Here is a 20,979-nt window from a genome sequence, read left to right on the forward strand (position 1 = left end):
ATGGAACGAGTTGGGAGGTGGCAGGTCTAGTTGAGATCAAGGTGGGTCTGGGCTGAATCCAGGCCCTCATCTTTAGGGGCATCCTCCTGTGGGCTTGTTCAGGGAGCAGGCCCTGCGTGAGCGCTGAGAGAATGGGTTTGGGTGAATGAAGTCTCTCAAGGCCAGGGCAAGCAGTTGGTGATGTCAGGGGAGGGAAGCGCCTTAAAGATCAACTGACCTGACATTTGATGCATGAGGAAACTGAGCACTCGAGAGGGAAGTGATTTCTGAAGGTCACACGGATCGCTCCTGGTGGAGCTGCCACCAAAACCAGGCTGACTCCCAGGCCAGAGTCCCCGCCCTCCTCCCTAAAGTGGTTTTAAACGAGAAGAGCCCTGTGAGTTCACTGCCCTTCCCCCATCTGGGAATCCCCGAAAGGGGTCACCTGGGAGTACGCGCACCCCTTTTCCCACATCCCCCAGGCAAGTTTCGGTGTATTTTCATGCCCCTGACCAGGGCCTCCTGGTCTCTGCCTGCAGCTCTGAGCAGGGGAGCCACTGAAAACCAACCTCAAACAACAAATGAGAAAATTGGCCTTGAAGAAGTTTCACTTCCCAAGTTTCGCTGTGGTGGCTGCGATCTGGGCAGTGATATCTGACATCCCTAACGTTCCCGCACCAGCGCCTTACAAAAACCTTGAGCAGTTTGGCCTGTGACCCGTCCAGGCTCACTGAGTGCAGGACCCTCCTTCCCCCTTTTTCCCAGTGTTAGATATTGATTCAGGTCCCCAGCCCTGGAGAAGGGTTCCCTGAGCATGCACACCCCAACCCCCAGAACCATCCATGCAGCCTAGTGGTTCCCAGTCCTCTGCATGCTCAGGCTGGGATGTCTATAAGGGACAGGACAGAGCTTTCACCTTCTTAGTGTCGTTCCTCTCTGTCCCCTCTCCACACCCACATCTGCTGCCTTAGCGAAGACCCCTCCCTGCCTTTCCTGGCAGCCTGGTATCATGTGAAGTTTTATGGCCCAATGTGTGGACTCTGCCATCAGACATCCCAAGTTCACCTTCTGATGCCACTGCTCTTAGCTGGGCAGTTCTAAAACATGTCCACCAATTCTTTGGCACTCTGCCCATTGAGAGGTGGGGTCTGTGTCTTTTCTCCTTGAAGCTAAAGCCAATCTTATAGAATATGGTGACAATACTGTGTGGCAGAAGTGTTGTGATGTGACTTTCAAGGCTAGGTTTTCAGGACAATTCAGCTTCCTTCAAGTTCTCTGAGGACACTCACAGTTGGAGCCCGAGCTGCCATGGAAATGGTGCAAGGCTGCCATGCTGTGAGGAAGCCTGCACCATGTGCAGGCGTCTGGCCAACAGTCCCAATCAAAGTTTATGCCAACAGCCAGCATAAATGGCAGGCAGTGAGGGATACTTCATGTGGAGAGAAACAGATGAACCAGGGGTTCCCACTAGGGATGCTGGGGGCTTCTCAATCAGGACCCACTAACAGGTGAAACCTTGACTGGCCCCAAATCTGGCTTACAGACCCAGAATTCAATGTCGTCAGGGTCTCCAGAGATGGATAGAATCAGGGGGCCAGACCCCTCTACTCCCTGGGCTCACAATAATGAGAAACACTGGCTCTGGGGGTTTGCCCCCAGCTCATAAGCTTGCACCCTCGCCCCTATGGCACCAGCGCAGACACAGTGCTCTCATGGTCACTGGCTTGGAAGGGGTCAGTGGTCTGGGCTGTTAAACCACACCAGCTCTCTAATCTATGTTTCCTTTACTTCTTTATTATTTAGCTCTCTCCACAGTGCAGTGTGAGCTCTATGAAGCCAGGAGTTCATAGGAGTTTATCTGTGTGGTAATCTGCATCTCTAGCACTTACAACAGTGCTTGGCACATAGTAGGTGCTCAATAAACATTCCCTGAATAAGTAAGTGAATGGATGGACAGATGGTGTGTCTGTCACCGTGAGGCCAGACCAGCTGCAGACTAGGCCCTGCTCCTTCCTCTGTGAAATGGGTGCCACGATGGGCTCACGTGTCAGGGGTATTGGTGGATGACTTGGGAGAAGAGACTGCTTCTCCTGCCTAGTGTGTCACTAACACTCAAGTGAGAATTACTGCGATTGTCACCATTGTCAGTTATCACCAGGCCTCTGGTTGAGTCCTCTCTGACTAGAAAACATATTCAGGCTTTCTGCACCTTGGCCCAGGCTCCATGAAGACTCCCAACCTATGAGCATATTTGGGCTTCTGAACTTCCAAGCAGATGAGGCACTTCCTTGGGGCTCCCATGGCTCTCCTCTCCCTGCCATTGTGTGCATCCCAATCCCAGTTCTGGCTCAATGATCACTTGTTGGTCTGTGAGATTCCAGGGTTTGGGAACCAAGCCTCATCCCCTGTATCCCAGGTCTAGCCCCACTCCTGCCTGGCACTGTGGAATAGATAACTAGGGGACCGAGTTGGTCAGAGCTTCCTCTGAGACTGCCTGATACCCTTCCATTTGTGAGACTTTGACCCCAAACACCAGCGCCTGCCTCTATCGCACCATAGGATTCCTGTTCTGTGACAGCCAAGATGGTGGGTCACAGGGCCAGTCTCTTCTCACTTCCCTGGCAGAGTCCCACGCGGGCTTTTCAGGAGGAAGACGGTGGCAGTGGTAAGTGGGTCCTGCCCACACACAGATAAGGTAACAGTAACCCTCTAGGAGGCACCTGCTTTCTCCACAGCAAACACAGTGGGGAGACTGAAGGGAGGGGGTACTGGCGTCTAATCCAGCTCCCCTGGCTCCTTTCTGGTGCCCACTGAGATCATCTGCAAGGAGCAGGGGTGAGGAGATGGGCTTGCCCTCCCTGGGCCCCTCCCCTGCTTGCATCTGGGCCTGCCCAGCCTCTGGGCCCAGGTGGGGAGGGGCCGTCCCTCCAGAGTGGAGGAAGGAGGGAGTGGGCTGGGGGAGACCAGTGCTGCTGCCCAGAAAGACACCTGGCCTAGAAGCCCCAGTTCTGGCAGTTTGGGGGTCCGAGGCATTTCTAGAAAAGCTTAGTTTACCTCTGCTAAAAGCTAGTTAACTTCTCACCCTCCTTGGGACCCTTCCTCCCTCCACAGTGCCCTCTAGCAGCTCAACGCATGGTCTGCACAGCCTTCCCTTTCCCACCCATCCTACCTGGCTGGCCCGGTCTTCTACTGCAGCTGGGAAGTCTGCCAAGGGTGGCCTCAGCTCGGCCCACCTCCCTAACCAGGCCTCTCTCTCAGCTCCTCTGAAGCCCTTTCTGGGGGCCTCGTGGTCCACGGGGTGTCCCTCCACCTCCTGGCCCTGGTAGAGACTTCTTAGCAGCCCTTTCAAGAAGAAGAACCATGGCCTGGCCAGCATAGTTCAGCGGTTGAGCACTGACCCATGAGCCAGGAGGTCATGATTCGATTCCCAGTTAGGGCACAAGCTCCGGGTCGTGGGCTCAATCCCTGGTGGGGGGCGTGCAGGAGCCACTAGCTTGCCTTGCTTTCCATGGCTGCTGACTTCTCAGGCATCACCTTGTCGGAGACCCTTCCCTACTACACATCCAGCGCAGCCCGCAGGTCCCTCCAGGTCACTCCCTGTCACATCACCTGTCTATCATATCTTCCACACAACTTATAATCTAAGATTACCCTGCTGGTGTGTTTATGAGTTTCTTCTTGCCCAACCCCCAAAGAAGGGTCTTGTTGGCCTTGCTTGCCTTACATTCCTGGCAGCTGGCACATACCAAGCACTAAATGAATGAATGGTTGCGTGGGTGGGCTCATTTCTCGAGGGTTGCTGTGAGGATGAGCTGTGATACTGAGTGGGAATCATTCTGAAAACTGGCCCGTGCTGCACATGGTAGGTGTTTTGCTTCACCACCACACCTGGCACACAGTCGGTGCTCAGTAAGTGCTGATGAATGCACTCATGTGACAGGAGGCAGGATTTAGGGTGTGAAGGAAGTGCAGACAAAGTGTCAGGGGGCAGTGGGGCCTCATTAGAGGACGGGGGTGGGGAAGGAGAGGGGTTCATTGTCCTGCCCTGCCTGCCTCATCCCCGCCAGTCCCTGCCTGTCCCACCCCAGCCGCCTCTCGTTGCCCTCCTGCCTGCTGTTTCCCACCACCAGCCCTTCGTTCTCGAAGCCCCTTCCTCTTAGAATGCCTTCAGAAAGGCCAACGGTCCACTCTTCCCCCACAAAAAACTTAGCTCAGCTATTACCCGATTCGATTACGGGTGTTAATTGAGCACTTACTCTGTGCCTGTCACTGCCCCAGACATTCAGGCACTGGGAAAACAGCTGAGGGCAAGGAGGGAGGTTCCTGCCATCAGATACCTTACATTCTGTGGGTGGGACAGAGAGCAAATGATCAGCAATCAAAACATTAACCTCCTCCAGGAAGCCTTCCCTAACCTCCCCTCTCCAAATCTGGCTCCTCTTCTCTGCCTTCAGGGCCCTGTGCCCCTTCCCCGATCACACTCACCCCCTGTTCTGTGAATCTGTGTCTGTATCTGTCTCCATTTAGGTGATAGGAAGGCCGGGATTCCTGTCTTTTCCATCCTTATCCTGACCAGCATGAGGCCTATACTTAGTAACTGTGCCTTTGGGTTGAATTCCAAAGGCTGAAAAGTTGTGGTGCCATATTTTGGGCTGAGGGGCTGGCAGGGACAGCACCTTGGTGCTGTGTAGGTACCTGGATATTTGGGGAGAACATGGGGTACAGGATGGTGGGGTGGAGCAGTGCAATAGTTAGCACCAGATTTTGTTGCACAGGATTCAAATTGGGTTCTATAGCAGGTATCTTACTAAGGGAATATGTCCCGATTTACCAAACCACCAAGGGCGCCAGGGACTCAGTCACATCTGAACAGGTTGCCCCTCCCAATGATTTATAAAAGTTTAAAATGAAGTGTCCTTTTCTCACACAGCAAGTGCCTGGCTCAGGGAACCTGTTAAACGACCGAGATTAAGTAGACGTTGGAGGCACTCTCATGGGTGACCTATCCATATAGGGTGATAAAGGGAACTGGGATGACTTGGGGACATCCCTAACCTTTGAGGCTGACGTCATGGTGATAACCACTCACCCACAACACATCTCGTGGTGCCAGTTCTCCATAGAGGTGGATGAGGTCCCTAACGCAGGGCTGCACGTCTGATATCCGTATGAGCACGGAAAAGGAACCAGCCTCCCCACCCCCACCTCCAAGAAACTTCAGAGAAATTAGAGTCATCCCAAGAGCTGTTCATTCTTTCATTTGGCAGGTATATATTCAGAGCCTTCTCCTATAGGCAACCCCTAAAGAAATAGCAAACCATATAAACTGTATGGGTTCATGGTTGGGTGGAGCAGAGGGGGTGGAGTTAACCTCATAAAGTGTGTGACGTCTTATAGGGGGAGGTGCTTAAGCTGGGCTTTGAAGGATGGGGAGGTGATAGTCAGGTGCAAGGGCATTCCAGGGGAGCAGCATGCACAGACACTTAGGGTACAGAAATGTGTGAACAAGCGGGGCTTGTTTAGGGAGCAGCAGGCAGCTGGGTGTGGCTTTATTTGTCAAGTCCACCTTCTGTGCCCAGAGCTGGGCCATTTCATTCCACTGATAAGCCCATCACACTTTGAGATGATTTACAGTAGAAGAAGCTGATGCTTGGATAGGTTTGGTAACTTGTCTCAAGTCCCAGACAGTGGAAGAGACCAGGTTCAAACTCAGGTTCATCAGATTCCCAAATCTGTGCTCCAATCATCACACTGAACTGCCCTGTGCCATGATTCAGGATCCAAGGAGCCTGGGATGGCCATTTGGGCTTGATTGTAGAGGGCAGAGTGCCCTGAACACCTGCCATTTGCACTCCGCCTTCCTTCCTTCCTTCCTCCCTCCCTCCCTTCCTTCCTTCCTTCCTTCCTTCCTTCCTTCCTTCCTTCCTTCCTTCCTTCCTTCCTTCCTTCCTTCTTTTTCTGATTCCAGAGAGAGAGAGAGAAGAGAGAGACATCGACTTGCTGTTCCACTTACTTATGCATTCATTTGTTGATTCTTATATGTGCCGTGACCAGGGATTGAACCCACAACCTTGGCGTATTGGGATAATGCTCTAACCAACTGATCTACCTGTCCAGGACAATACTTTGATTTTCTTAATGCTTGTCTTTAAATTATTCATTTTTTAAGAACTTAAGTAATTTTTCTTCATATGAAGAAGTACACAAATCAATTAATCTTCACTCACATAACAAACAGTAATTTTTTTAGCCAGGTCAAAAGCAGCTGACCTTGTGCCTCCTCCCAGGTATAGCCCCATAGGTGATCAGTCTTTGAGTTGTAAGGTGGTAGGCTAGTCATGTGGTTTAGATCCCCCGACCTTCCATATTGCTGGTCATGAGGTTTGGATGCTCCCCTGACCTTCCCTCCCCTGGCGTGTCTCTAGTCATGTGGGAGACTCCCTTAGAGCAGGAACAGGAGGCCAAAGAGTGGCCTCATTAGATTCCCATTCTGGCCCTTGCAGGACCCCTCCATTAAGCATTAACCTCTAGGGATAACATCTGGGCCTCAGCTGTGTTTCAGCTCTAGGCTCAGAAAAGCAGCAAAACCAGATAAGCGACACCATGTCTGACATCGGGACCAGGTGCACTGACTAATGACCCCCTGCCCTGGTGCTGACCAATCAGTGGGACCATGACCCTGAAAGGACACACCTGGAAAGCTGGTGAATATTCTATTGAGATCCTCCCCTTGGACCTCCCCTAAAATCCCCACCCTTATTTATTATTATTATTTTTAAAATATGTCTTTATTGATTTTAGAGAGAGGAAGGGAGAGGGAGAGAGAGATAGAAACATCAGTGATGAGAGTCGTTGATTGGCTGCCTCCTGCACGCCCCCAACTGGGGATTGAGCCTGCAACCCGGGCATGTGCCCTGACCTGGAGTCGAACTGCAATCTCCTGGATCCTAGGTCGATCCTCAACCACTGAGCCATGCCAGTCAGGCTAAAATCCCCAGCCTTAAAAGGACAGAGGACCTAGCGGGCTCTCCCTCCGGGAGCCTGCACCTTTCCTGTCCCCGCTCCTTCCCCCCAGGCCCATTGCCTTTACCTTTCTCTCTTTCTCCTAAGCTCCAAGGGTCTTTCTTCTGCTTCTGTAACTTGTTTCCTGAGCCCATTTCTCCTATAGCTCACCTCTGCTACCTCTGTGACTTGCTAAATAAACTTTCCCTTCTAGTTTAAGTCTTGGCTCTGAATTCTGTCTTAGCCAAAACTCAAGTATCGAGGATGCTGAACAGAGGTAGAGGTCGGGTCTGACTCCACAGGTCTAACACCTGGTGCCAAGTTTTGCTTGCTTTTGAACTTCATATAAATGGAACAAAAAAGACTGTTCTCTTTTTGTGTCTGGCTCAACACTTGTATAGTTTAATTTATTCATTCTCACTTTGATACAGTTGTCTATTGTGTGAATATTCCAGAATGTATTTATCCATTTTACTGCTGACCTATAGATTGTTTTTGGTTTTTGGCTAGCATGAAGAAAGCTGCTGTGAACATTCTTGTGCATGACTTTGGTGAATGCATGTACTAATTTCCAGTAGAATTATATCCAGGACCTGAATTCCTGGGTTGAAGGTTAGGATGGGCATGCTCAGCTTCAGTTGATATGGCCAGTTTCCCAAAGTAGTTGTTATAAATCACATCCTCACTACCAGCGAGTCAGAGCTTCAATTACTTCACATCCTTGTGAACATTTGATACTGGAAGTCGTTTTCATTTTAGTCCTGGTGGATGTACAAGGATATCAAGTGTGGCTTTAATTCACATTTCTCTGATGACTAATGCGGTTGAGCACTTTTCATCTGTTTACTGCTACTTATATACCCTCTTTTTATGAAGTGTTCAAGTCTTTTGCTCAATTTTCTATTTGATTTTTTAAAATTTCTATTGATTTTTCTTATTGATAAGTAAGAGTTCTTTATTTATTCTGGATATTAGTTCTTTGATGGATATATGATTTGCAATATCTTTTCCCAAATAAATTTATTTTATGGGCCATTATTACTATAACTAAAAAACCAATATCATATACCATTGGTAGTAGGTAACTGTAAAAGAAATAAAATAAAAATAAGACAATGTTATTACATTCCAGCTAAATATCTCGTGGCTGGCTACAAGGCTAGAGTCCCGATTCCTGCTCAGAGATTAGCAAGTGGAAAAGAGGTGTTCAAGGTATCCTAATACCAACCACACGGAGACTTCCTCCTTGATGTCTTCTGAAGGCTGGAAAGAATCAGAAAAGACATAAGTTTCTCATTTTGCGATGTCCTGCTAATTGTCACAGCCGCCCCTTTTGTCCTCAAACCTTCTATAATTATGTCCTCTGTCACCCACTCTCTGAGGTCTGCACTTTGGGAAACACAACTAACTATAAGGGACATGGATGCAATGAGGGCTTTAACTAGGGCTTGAGGCAGTTCCCTTGGCCGTCCGGGGTCTGTCTCTTGCTTCAACAGTGTTTGGACAGAACAGACCCAGGGACGCCCCTTCTTCCAGCCCCCGACCACCCCCCCCCGTCTTTTCCAGTCACCACTTTCGGAACCACTCAGCCATCCTCAGCCTCAACTGTTTTTTCCGACCTTAACTCCTCTTGCCAAACAACCATGAGCTCCCAAGTTCGTCAGAATTATGTCACCGAGGTGGAGGCTGCTATCAACTGGCTGGCCAAGCTGCATCTGCGGGCCTCCTACACCCACTTCTCTCTGGGCTTCTGTTTCAACTGTGACAGTGTGGCTCTGGAGGGTGTGGGCCACTTCTCCCCAGAGTTGCGGGTTGGCAGAGAAGTGCGAGGCCTCTGAGCGTCTCTTAAAGACGCAAGACTAGGGTGGTGGCCACATTCTCTTCCAGGATGTGCTGAAGCCTTCCCAGGATGAGTGGGTGACACTCAGGATGTCACGGAAGCCGCCATGGCCATGGAGAAGAGCCTGAACCAGGCCCTTTGGGATCTGCAGGCCCTGGGTTCTACCCGCGCAGACCCTCATCTCTGTGACTCCAGGATGAGCAGCTGAAACTCATCAAGAAGATGGGCGACACCTGACTCACCTCCGCAGGCTGGTGGCCCCCAGGCTGGGCTGGGCGAATATCTCTTCGAAAGGCTCATCTTCACACACGACTGGGAGCATCGCAGCCCAGAGGCCTTTGAGGGGCCCGTGTGCATTCCCCTGCTGTCTGGCTTTTGTCTGAGCCTCTCCCCCAAACCCCTAGCCATTCTTGTAACCACTCTGCAGGTCCCATGCATTGGACCAAATGGAAATAATAAAGCTTTTTGCAGCAAACAAACAAACAAATAAATAACTAGGGCTTGACATAAGATTGATGTTTTAGAAAAATCATTCATTAGGCAATGTGGATAAAAGCAAAAATAGAGGCAAGGAACTCAAGTTAGAAGCAGTTGAGCAGGTCAGGTGCTACCAAAGATGGAAACTAGGGGTGTGCCAGGGACTGGGGCGAGTGTGGGAATTGGAAAGAGAGGAGGTAGAATCTGAGCAATGTAGTGGCTGAGTGATAATGTTAAAAGCGTAAAAGACGACGTCTGGGGTGACTGTGGGATTTCTAAGTTGGAGGACTGAGAGGAGAGGCAGCAAGGGCTGGGGAAGTGCTTGTGGAGAGGGAGGAGATACTGAGATTAATCTGGGATGTGTTGAATTTGGACCGTTCACACGACCTCAGAGGGAGAGTCTCCCATTCATTCATTTCACAAGTATTTACTGAACATGTATGGGTGCAGCAGTGGGTCATACAGACAAAATTCCTGCTCTGATGGAGATTAGCGATTGTGGGAAAGACAGACAGCTGGAAAGACACACAAGGGCAAGGAAGGTATGCGCGGGACTCAGGGCTCTGGGCTCCGGGCTGTGGAGTGGACTGGGGGCCCTTTAGAGTAAGGGCGACAGTTAAAGCTGTCAGTTGGAGCGGATCTCGGAGGAACAATTAAACCACCGGGGTAATCACAGGGGGTGGGGGGCAGAAGCGGGTCACAGGAAGAGGGTTTCCAAGACCTGTCAACTGATGCATTCATTCATTTATTCCAACTTGGGGAATAAGGCTCTGGGAAGTGAGAAGTCTCTGGCGAGGCAGATGTGTAAACTACAAATTCTTAGGCAAGGCCGCATGAAAAAGATTTATTGTGGAAATACAGACAACATGGGAGCACAGAGGGTGGGAACGCACAGCTTTTGAACCTACTCTGTGCTAGGCACTGGGGGAGGCCTTTTGAAGGAGTGGACTTGGAGCTAGAGAATAGGTGCAAGGGCCCTTGACAGAGAGGGAACAGACTGAGCAAGGGCGAGGCGGTGGGAAGCTGCAGGGCACATTCTGGCAGCGGGGCGTCTGCAAGCACCTGGGGGCAAGGGGCCTGGGGCGGCCACATCAAGAGAGTTGGCTGAATTCGGAAGGCGCTGGGGCCAGCGTGGGCTTTGAGGAGAGTGCCTGCCACTTGGCATCGCTCCACCGAGCGGCCCTGGGAATGCTGCAGCGGAGCTTCTCTTCGGCCCTAAGTTTAGCAGGTGCCCGTGCCCACTAAGGGCCCATTCTACTCGCTTCACAAATGCCAGCGCCACGCAGGCCAGCATCAGCAGGTGGGCGCATGCAGGAGGGTGCAAGGGTGCAGAGAGGCATGTGGAAGAGTGATCTACAGGATGGGGACAGAGGGGTTAGCACATGCTCCAGGGTCTTGAGAACATTCTCTTGGGAGAAGTGGTCAAAGACCTGAGGGCAATTATCAGGAGTGAGAAAGGATGGACCAAGCTGAGGTGCCAAGGCCCAGTCTGGTGGCCTGAGCTCGGAGACACCCTCTGAGCTGGAGCCCTGGGCCGGCAGAGAGCTGGAGCATCTCCCTCCCCACCACGCCAGCCCACCTCCCCCAGCCCAGGCCTCACCTCGCCTGCTCCTCCACTACACAGCGTCAGCCTCCGCCCCCAGCCCCCGAGCTCAGGGCTGCGCTGAAATTTGGGGGCTGGGCTCCAGAGGGGGCCAAGACTCCAGGGCTCTTGGTTCACAGGCATAGCGGGCCCAAAGCTCCCTGGAACCCTGTCTGTGGTCCTATGAGAGTCATCCCTTGGACAAAAGACCTCTGGCGCCACCTACTGGCAGCTCTGCATCAGCAATCCAATCTCTCCGTCCCTGTGGCCAACCCTGGCCCCTGGGGCCTGAACACATCTGGGGCCACGTTCAGAGGTCGGGAGGTAGTGCAGAGGCCAGCCAGGGTGGAGGTCCGGCTTGTGACGTTTACCTGGATTCCTAACTGGTCTCCCTCCCTCCTTCCTCCACTCAAAGCTGGGAATATCTCTTTAAAAGTATATCTGTGGAGCCCAGCTAGAGCGGCTTGGTTGAGCGGTGTCCTGTGCACCAAAAGGTGGCCAGTTCAATTCCCAGTCAGGGCACATCCCTGGGTTGTGGGTTTGGTCCCTGGTTGGGGCACATACTGAAGGCAACCAAGCCGTGTTTCTCTCACATTGATGTTTCTCTCTCTCAAATGAATTTTTTAAAAAAAGCATATCTGTGGAATACTACTTAGCAATTGTGAGTAATAAACTATTGATACCCACAAGGACTTGAATGGATCTTAAGGGCATTATGCTGAGTGCAGAAAGCCAATCTCAAAAGGTACATATTTTATGATGCCATCTAGATACGCTCTCGAAATGACATAATTATAGAGACGGAGAGCAGACAAGGTTGCCAGGCATTAGGGAAGGGGAAAGGGGGTGTGGCTATAGAGGGGCAGCATAAGGGATTTCTCTAAAGGCGATAGAACAATTCTCTATCTTGAGCATGCCGATGGTTATATAAACCTACACATGTGATAAAATGTCATGGAATAAACACAAAGACATAGAAAAGAATGAGTGCGTGCAAAAGTGGGGAAATCAAGTGAGGTCTGAAGCCTTTACTTTCCTGGTTTTCATGATGCACCAGCCTTGCAAGCTGTCCCCACTGGGGGAGGCTACGTGACGGGTACATGGACCTCTCTGCACTATTTATGCAACTCCTTTTTAAAAAAAATTTTATTGAATTTATTGGGGTGACATTGGTTAATAAAATCATATAGATTTCAGGTGTACAATTTTATCATATATCATCTGTACATTGTACTGTGTGTTCACCATCCAAAGTCAAGCCCCCTTCCATCACTGTTTATCCCCCTTTACACTCGTCTACCTTCCCCACTCCCCTTTGCCTCAGTCACCATACTGTTCTCTGTGTCTTTTGAGTTTTGTTTTTTGTTTTTTGCTTAACCCCTTTACTTTTTTCACCCAGCCCACCAACACCCCCTCCTCTCTGACAGCTGTCAGTCTGTTTCCTGTATCTATGAGTCTGGTTCTATTTTGTTTGTTAGTTTATTTTGTTCATTAGATTCCACATATAAGTGAGATCATGTGGTACTTGTCTTTCTCTGACTGGCTTATTTCACTGAGCATCATACTCTCCAGGTCCTCCAGGCTGTCACAAAGGGTAAGATTTCCTTCTTTTTTATGGCCGAGTAGTATTCCATGGTGTAAATGTCCCACGGCTTTATTATCCACTCATCTACTGATGGGCGCTTGGGCTGCTTTCAAATCTTGGCTGTTGCAAGTAACACTGCAGTGAACATAGGGGCACATATAGTCTTTCGAATCAGTGTTTCAGGTCTCTTAGGATATATTCCCAGAAGTAGAATCACTGGGTACAAGGCAGTCCCATTTTTTTTATTTTTTGAGGAAATTCCACAGTGTTTTTCACAGTGGCTGCACCAATCTGCATTCCTACCAATAGTATACGAGGGTTCCCTTCTCTCCACATCCTTGACAACAAGTGTTTTTTATTGATCTATTGATAGTAGCCATTCTGACAGGTGCAAGGTAATATCTCATTGTGGTTTTAATTTGCGTCTCTCTGAGTAGTGACGTTGAACATATTTTCACATGTCTATTGGCCATCTGTATGTCCTCACTGGAGAAGTGTCTGTTCAGGTCCTTTACCCATTTTTAAACTAAGATTATTTTTTTTGGTGTTCAATTGTATGAGTTCTTTATAAATTTTGGATATTAAGCCCTTATCAGATGTATCATTGGTGAATATGTTCTCCCATTCAGTGGGTTGTCTTTTCATTTTGTTGATGGTTTCCTTTGATGTGCAAAAACTTTTCAGTTTGATATAGTCCCATTTGTTTATTTTTTCTTTTGTTTCCCTCGCCTGAAGAGATACATCAGAAAAAATATTGCTACGAGAAATGTCTGAGACTTTACTGCCTATGTTTTCTTCTAGGATTTTTATGGTTTCGAGCCAACATTTTTTTAACTCTTTAATCCATTTTGAGTTTATTCTTGTGTATGATGTAAGAAGGTGGTCTGATTTCTTTCTTTCTTTTTTTTTTTTTTTTGCAATATATGTCCAATTTTCCCAGCACCATTTACTGAATAGACTATTTTTATTTACCCCATTGCATGTTCTTGTCTCCTTTGTCAAATATTAATTGACATAAAGGCATAGGTTTATTTCTGGGCTATTTTGTTCCTTTGATCTATATGTCTTTTTATGCCAGTACCATGCCGTTTTGATTATTATGGCCTTGTAGTATAGTTTGATACCAGGGAGCATGATTCCTCCAACTTTGTTCTTCTTTCTCAAGATTGCTGTGGCCATTCGGGGTCTTTTGTAGTTCTATATAAATTTTTGGAATATTTGTTCTAGTTTTGTGAAATACGCCATTGGTATCTTGATAGGAATTACGTTGAATCTGTAGGTTGCTTTGGGTGGCATGAACATATTAATGATGTTAATTCTTCCTATCCATGAACACGGTATATGCTTTCACTTACTTGTATCTTCTTCAATTTCTTTATTCAGTGTCTTATAATTTTTTGAGTATAGGTCTTTTACAACCTTGGTTCAGTTTATTCCTAGGGGTTTTTTTTTTGTTTTTTTTTATGCAATTGTAAATAGGATTTTTTTTTAGTTTCCCTTTCTGATAATTCATTATTGGTGTATAAAAATGCAACCGATTTCTGGATATTTATTTTGTTCCCTGTTACTTTACTGAATTCATTTATCAGTTCTAGTAGTTTTTTGGTGGAATCTTTAGGGTTCTCTATATACAGTAGCATGTCATCTGCTATGCAACTTCTTGTGAGTCAATAATTCTTTCACAATAAAAAGTCTATGAAAAGAAAAAACACATACCTGGGCATATCATCCATCTGATCATCTGTACTTAATGGCATCTGATGGACCTCGGAGGGTGAAGTCCATGAAAGGAAATCTGCCACCTTCCTTAATAAACCAAACCCTCTTCTGAGTCTGAAGAAAAATATCCCCTAGGGATGGGGTGGGACAGGGGACTGGATTATCATAGCCCCAATTCCACCTGGCAGGGCCTCCCTTGGTAATCCCAGTGGGCACTCTCCTGTGCTGGCCTGATTGGGGGGGGGGGAGGTTCGTCCATCTCTGATGTTCTGGTGACCAAAATGGACTAAGTACCCCATTCTTAGCACTTCTGGGACTCAGGCCAAAGTCTTTTTTTTTTTTTTTTTAAATATATCTTTATTGATTTCAGAGAGAGGAAGGGAGAGGGAGAGAGAGAGATAGAAACATCAATGATGAGAGAGTCATTGATCGACTGCTTACCCTGCAACCTGGGCATGTGCCCTGACTGGGAATCGAACCCCGATCACCTGGATCCTAGGTCGATGCTCAACTGCTGAGCCATGCCTGGCAGGGCCCAAAGTCTTGATAAAAGGCTGCTCTAGAGCTCTGGGAAAGTCACAGTCCAACGTGCTGTTCTGCCCACCAGGTATTCTGGCTGCACCCTGGGGGCTCCTCCAGAACATTTTTGCATCTGGCTCCCACTGATCCCATCACAGAGGTTGTCTCACCCCAGGATCCAGGACTACCCTTGGGCCTGAGGAATGAAGACTAGAGAGACTTTATGAATGTTCCAGGTTCTGGGCTGTGTATATTGCGAAGGTCTCCTTTAATCATTATAAGAAGTCTCTGAAGTGTGAATGTCCTAACACTGAGCTGGAACTTCCCAAGACATCCCTGCCCAGGGATCCTCTTGCCTGTTGTCCTGATGACCAGTGGGTGCCACAGGACCCTTTACTGTGGTACACAAGGCCTTGCACACTCTGTCCCCTGCCAGCCTCTCCCCCTTCACCTCACACCCATGCCCACTGGATTTCTGGGCTCTAATCACGATGGTCTTAGATTTTGTTCTCCCCACAAGCCTTCCTGCCTCAGGGCCTTTGCGCATGCTGTTCCTTCTGACTATACACGCTTCCCTTAATTCCTCTTCATTCTTTAGTGCTTGGCTCAAATGTAACTTCTGTAGAGGCATCTCAGGTCCCTGGGGGACAGTCACACCCCAGTGACACAGCTTCAGAGGACCCGGCGCTTTTTCCTAGCTCTTATATGAATATAGTTGACCAAGTAATCAGGTGTTTAGTATATGTCAAGTTCCAAACCTTGGACCTGGTTGAGGGGGTCCCTGCCCTGCTAGGGGTCCCCTTACTCTAAACCTTCTCTGTGCTTCTCCCCACAGGATGAGGAATTTGTGGGGCTCTCTTAGAGTCTAGGCCCTTTCCTTTAGACCACAGTCCTGATATATGGGACCCCAAAATTCCCTGCCCAGATGGCCCCAGTCCCATTCCCTCAAGGGTGGACCATGTGGAGTGGCCAAAGTGAAGCAGGCTGCAGGGGGTAGGGCAGTTTGCACTCATGGATCATGGACTGGAGTGTCCACATATGTGCACGTGAACTTCTCTTTGGGGTAGGATGGATCTGTGGTTGGGAAGATACAGGGGGCAGGCTGAGAGCAGAGCCAGCTCTTCTTATGCCACCACATTTGGGCATGGAATTCGGAAGAATCAAAGTTTACATCAGAACCTGGCCTTCCAGTTCAGTATGAAAGTATTATTTGTCAAAGTAGGAGAACAGAACATATTTTATTGAACAGTTGTTAGCTTGATTTAAAACTTTACAGCATTTCAACGTATGTGGCCTCCCTTTGTACTTTGCCCAAGCCCTGCTGGCATTTGGGGTGGGCTTGGGTCAGCCTCACCCACCAAACTGTAAGCTCCACCAGGGAGGCAATGTGCAGTACCCCTGCTCCAGAGCACAGTGTCTGGCACAGAAGAGCAGATAATAAATATTGGCTGTGAGACAAACAGGATAATCCAAGTAAAATGCTTGGCCTGGTGCAAATGTCAATAAATATTAGCTATTATTGCTTGTTGAATAAATGAACAGGTGGGGTAAGGGGCTGAGACCCATAAACTGAGGTGGTTTGTGTATGAGGGAAGGGGGGGGGGCAGCTGACTCTGCCAGGGTCCACACTTTCTTTATTGAGGTTATGCTCTCCTTTCCCCTACCCTGCAGGCTCTCCCAGCTCTACATGGCAAGGGGGCCACCAGGGAGGCATACTTGACAGCCAGGGCCTGAGAGGGGCTGGGGACTCCTGCTAGTGCAATTTACACTCCCCCCAAGGAAGAACAGCTGGGCAGGTTCCCTCTTCACCTGCAGGCACCTCCCCAGGCCCAGAGAGAACCCACCCAGCTTCATTTCTTTTGCTTTACCCATAAAGGGAAAGACTTTACCCTGTGCTTTGGTGTAAGAGGAACTTGAGCTGGGAAGTCAGATCACCCACTGGACCCTGAACAAGTCACTTTGCCTCTGCAAACCACAGTTTTCTCATCTGCAAAATGGGATTGTATGAGGAAATGGTGCATGTCAGGTGGCAGGTGCCAGGTGCCAGGTACACATTTAGTGAATAGGAAGAACCTTTGCACAGAACACAAGTGGGTCAAGGAGGGCAGAGTCCGGGAACTCCAAACAAGAAAGCAGATGAAAATTGTTCACAGCCAGCCAGTGAAAGGGCTGGGCAGAAATTCCATCTGCGAGGCCGGAGGGAAGGCAGGTTCAGCTGCCTGCGCTGGAGGCCCAAGTCAGTCCTGTTTCCGTAGCAGGGAAGTTGCTTTGAAATGGGCACAATGCCAGCCCACAGGGTCTCTGTTAAGGCCTCGAGTCTGAAGAAGCCCTTCACCAAATTCCTCTTCCCAGCACGGGGCTTGGGCCATCCCAGAAAACCACCCTCACCACCACCCCTACATTCTCCCACACGCACAGTAGGTGGCGCTGTAACACAGAACAGAACCCAATTACCCCGAAACAGGACAGGTAAGGGAAACATCACATTTTGTGAACTGCCCACCAAGGGCCACCATACCCTCCAAACAGAAGGGTGCAGAATTCCCTGCAGCCTGTGGACCGGTAGGAGGTGGAGGGTCTCACAAATGAAGTCCAGCCACATTGCTGGACACACGCGCTGCCAACCCCTGATCCTCAGTGCCAGCAGTGGGGTCAGTGCGGTGGGAAGATATCTGAGCACTGCTGCAGGATGAGCTCCACCACCTGGTTCTGGAACACCATGGTCATGGGCATGCTGGTTTCCTCCGTCTCGGGCCGCAGTAGCGTGGGCCCGAACACTATGGCCACGCTCTGCACAGACATGCGGTTCTGTTCGCCGAACTCAATCACCCTGCAGCGGGGGCGGAGTGGAATCAGGGCCCAGGGGGAGTCCCGCCAGTGCCCGCCTCCTCAGTCCCGCAGGCCACCCGCTCACCTGCACAGGTGCTGGAAGAGTAGTCGCATCGTGTCGTGATTGGGCGCCGGCAGCGTGCGCACCAGGTCACGCACGCAGCGGCTGCGCTGGGCCTGGTCCTGCAGCTCTAGGGAGGGGAAGGGTGGGCTCGGCGAGGGGAACGCCACGGATGGGGCTAACCTCTAGTGTGTGGGGGGGCCCTGCCCGAGGCAGGCGAGCTGCACCCCTATCCCATCCACCCTGCCTTCCCGGGGACTCACTGATGGCCGCGATGAACTGGCGGAAGTGCGAGAAGGGAAAGAGGGGCTCGGGCAGCTCTCGGAAGAAGAGCTTCAGGGCGCCGGTAATAACGTGAACATCCTCCCAGCGTCCGTCGTCCAGGTCCAGACGCTCATCTGCGGCAAGGGGGCAGGAGGAAGAAGAGGTGAGCACCCCTTCATGCCTTCGGGCCCTGGGGCGGGGACTGCGGAGCCTCACCGTGGTCCACCTTATAACGCAGCTTCTGGATGGTGGCCAGGTTGCCACTGATGCGGTACAGCCCGTCGATGTCCAGCCCTGGAGAGAGGGAGGCGCTGACCCCGGGTTGGTGCGATGGGGCGAAAGCCCCTGCTGCTCCTCCTCGGGAGCGCCCGGTCTTTCCCCTCCACCCTGTGCCCACCCAGGGGCCTCCATCACGCGGTCCTGGAAGGAGGCTGCCAGGCGCCCGAGTGCCCCCCCCCCGGCCGCCCCGCCAGCCCCGCGCGCACGTACCGCGGGCCTCGACCGTGCGGATGCACTGCTGCACGAAGCGCGGCACCGCGCTCCTCTCGCGCTCGCACAGCGCGGCCAGCGCGCAGCCGAACACCTGGTCTGGGGGAGACGCCCGTCAGCGCCGCCCGCCCCTGCGCCGCCCGCAGCCCGCTCTCCCGGTCCCTCCGGTACCTTTGATGTAGCCCTTCTCCCGCAGCGACTGCAGCGTGGGCCGTCTGAGCAGGAACTTGCGGAGCTTGTTCCGGACCTTGCTCAAGTCGCTCTCCTGGACCCCTGGGCTCAGGACAGGAGCGGCTGCCACGGGGAATGCAAGAGCGAGTCAACCCGTGGTGGCGCCCCGGGTGGCCCAGCAGGCCCCATCCGGGTCGCCACCCTCTCCCCCAAAAGACTCCCTTCACCCCACCCGTCCATCCCTGCGCACACCTGCTCCGGGCCGGGACTCATCCTCCCGCCAGCTTCCCAGGCGCTCGCTAGACCCGAAGTCCACGCTGCCGTTCTCACTTTCCTCCTCCGGGGGCAGGTCTGCAGACTAGAATCGCGTAGCCTCAGAGGCAGAGCCCGGGGCTGGTCAGCGGGAAGGGGGGGATCCTTTTCCCAGCAGGCCTGGTGACATCCCACCCCCCAGAAGTCACTCTTCCCGTAACCAGGTTCACTCCCCTCACCTCCACCAGGAAAGCTCAGAGCATTCACCTTCCTTAGCTGCATGCAGCTCTTCAAGCATTGGGAGACAGTCATCCTGCTCTGCCCTACCCATGTCCCAGTTCCTGCCCGCCTATTTCCATATTTTCCTCAGCATCTCTGTACACTCTACTAGGTCAGCATTCCCCAGTATGTGGCTCCCAGTACTGAGCTTGCAGTTCCAGCTGGGGCCTGAGCCAACAAACACACCAGCATCACGTCCCTGGATCTGGATTCCTACCTCTAGTAATACAGCCAAATGCTGCACCCAGTGTTGGGTCCTAGGGAGTAAAGGGTCAAAAAGCCTCAGCTTGTTTCCAGGTGAATAGCTGTCAGAGGGGACCAGTCCCATCTCTACTTATGCAATTGATATTTTGATACTAAAAAATGGTAGGCTCTACAATGCAACCCTTTAAAATTTTATCTTCTAGTTTCAGCCTGTCATTCCAGCCTGAGGCTATTTCTCAGATATTTTTTCCCCCTTCTATCTCCCTTGACTTGGGACATTCCTCTAGGATATGCCTCTACCCCAACCTGGAGAATCCTCCTGCAGGGCCAACCCCAGAGGCTGGTTCACCTAAGTAAGAAAGGCTGTTTCTTCAGCAGCCTTCCTGCCATCTGGCCATAAGGCCAGGGGCTGGGTGGGTGTGTGTGTGTGTGTGCTGCATTTGCCCGAGGTACTACCCGTTGGTGCCATGGAGCTTCCAGTGCCTGAGAAGAGGGCCCCACCCACAGTGGGCACAGCCATCCTGCATAATGGCTGGCCATTCCCTCCCCACCAGCCCTGGAGGCCCCAGGCTCTGCCTACCAGTTCATGGATGCCCTGGGCAATGGCCTTATGCCAAGTGCTGATGATGGCCTCCGAGTCATGCTGGATCAGGTACTCTGAGCCATCTCGGCTGCGCAGCTGGAGAGACACAAGTCACTCAGTCATCTCTGGTTCCCTGGGTCTGTCCCTGTCCCCAGGCCAAGGTATTCCACCTCATTGAAAGCAGTAGGTGACAGCATCTCTGTGTTACAGATAAGCAAACTGAGGCTCAGCGAGTTTAAGCAGTTTTCTTGTGGATACAGTTAGTGAGTGATGGAGGAAGGATCTGAGTGAAAACAGATCTGCATGGCTCAACTGTCTAGAACACTTTCCCCTGCCCCATCTCACCTCCCCATGAGCCACACAACATGGAAGACTTCACCCAGAGTGCTGGCCAGCAAATAAGTCAGTGAAAGAAACTCCCTGTGGAGGCCCCTAGAATTAACAGTGAAGAAAATGCTGGGAGAAAGGCTCTAAAAGCAGATCATGGCTGATCTTGGAGAAATAAAGCATTTCCCTCAATACACACACTGGGGACGCAGGAGTGTTGATCCCTTTTGCAGCCATGAGTCCCACCCTGTCCCACTCTCCAGCCTGGGGAACACATCCTCTTACTGTCCACTTTATCAAGAAGCGTACATTAAACCTGCTCAAGGGGGAAATGTTCTAACCAAACTCTTTCGGACTAGCAGGCTGGGGGCAGCACCCCACTTACTCTAAGGCAATGCACACAGGGTTTGGAGAGATCTGTGAGCTGGAGGAAGCAACGCCCTGTAAGTCTGGTGGATGCTCCATCCTGACCACAGGCCATATTCTTCCTTAAAGAGCCCCAAAGTCTGGATTTTCAAAGCCACTACTTTATACTATTGAGGAGTCAGCAGATATCAACAGCCCAGGCCGTCCTTCAGACTGACTGCTGTTGAGTGTCCTTATATCCTAACAAATCTCCGAAGAATAGGGTGAGGCAGTCAGCAACTTAGATCTCTCATCAGCCTGTGGCTCTGAGGACCAAGTGTTCAAGGTTAATGTGAATGTTTAGTTTTGGCAGCCCACAACAACCCTGGGGTCCAGTGAGAGTCAGAGTCAGCAGCCTCTATCTCGGACAACAGGGTACAACTTCCAGAATCAGAAAGAGCTTGTCTTTTGG

At 50.8% G+C, this 20,979-nt stretch overlaps 1 protein-coding gene and 1 pseudogene across 4 annotated transcripts in view; one reads left to right on the top strand and one right to left on the bottom strand.

Annotated features, from left to right (window-relative positions):
• The first annotated feature begins 8,624 nt into the window (after positions 1–8,624).
• LOC308568816 (ferritin light chain pseudogene) lies at positions 8,625–15,565 on the top strand (annotated as a pseudogene). The gene is made up of 2 exons: positions 8,625–9,233; positions 15,539–15,565. The product of its transcript is annotated as a ferritin light chain pseudogene (transcript).
• Positions 15,566–15,915: 350 nt separating this feature from the next.
• The window catches only part of ARHGAP27 (Rho GTPase activating protein 27), a 31,240-nt gene continuing 26,176 nt past the window's right edge, over positions 15,916–20,979 (bottom strand). For all 3 annotated transcript variants that reach the window (XM_081161639.1, XM_081161641.1, XM_081161640.1), the window contains 8 exons: positions 19,833–19,931; positions 18,770–18,875; positions 18,518–18,640; positions 18,347–18,445; positions 18,074–18,151; positions 17,857–17,991; positions 17,618–17,723; positions 15,916–17,533 (listed from right to left, as the gene is read on the bottom strand). In XM_081161639.1, coding sequence (XP_081017765.1) covers positions 17,356–17,533; positions 17,618–17,723; positions 17,857–17,991; positions 18,074–18,151; positions 18,347–18,445; positions 18,518–18,640; positions 18,770–18,875; positions 19,833–19,931 — 924 coding nt within the window. In that variant the 3' untranslated portion in view covers positions 15,916–17,355. The remainder of the gene's footprint in view (positions 17,534–17,617; positions 17,724–17,856; positions 17,992–18,073; positions 18,152–18,346; positions 18,446–18,517; positions 18,641–18,769; positions 18,876–19,832; positions 19,932–20,979) is intronic.

Source organism: Miniopterus schreibersii (assembly GCF_964146895.1).
Source record: "Miniopterus schreibersii genome assembly, chromosome: 16".
NCBI classification, from domain to species: domain Eukaryota; kingdom Metazoa; phylum Chordata; class Mammalia; order Chiroptera; family Miniopteridae; genus Miniopterus; species Miniopterus schreibersii.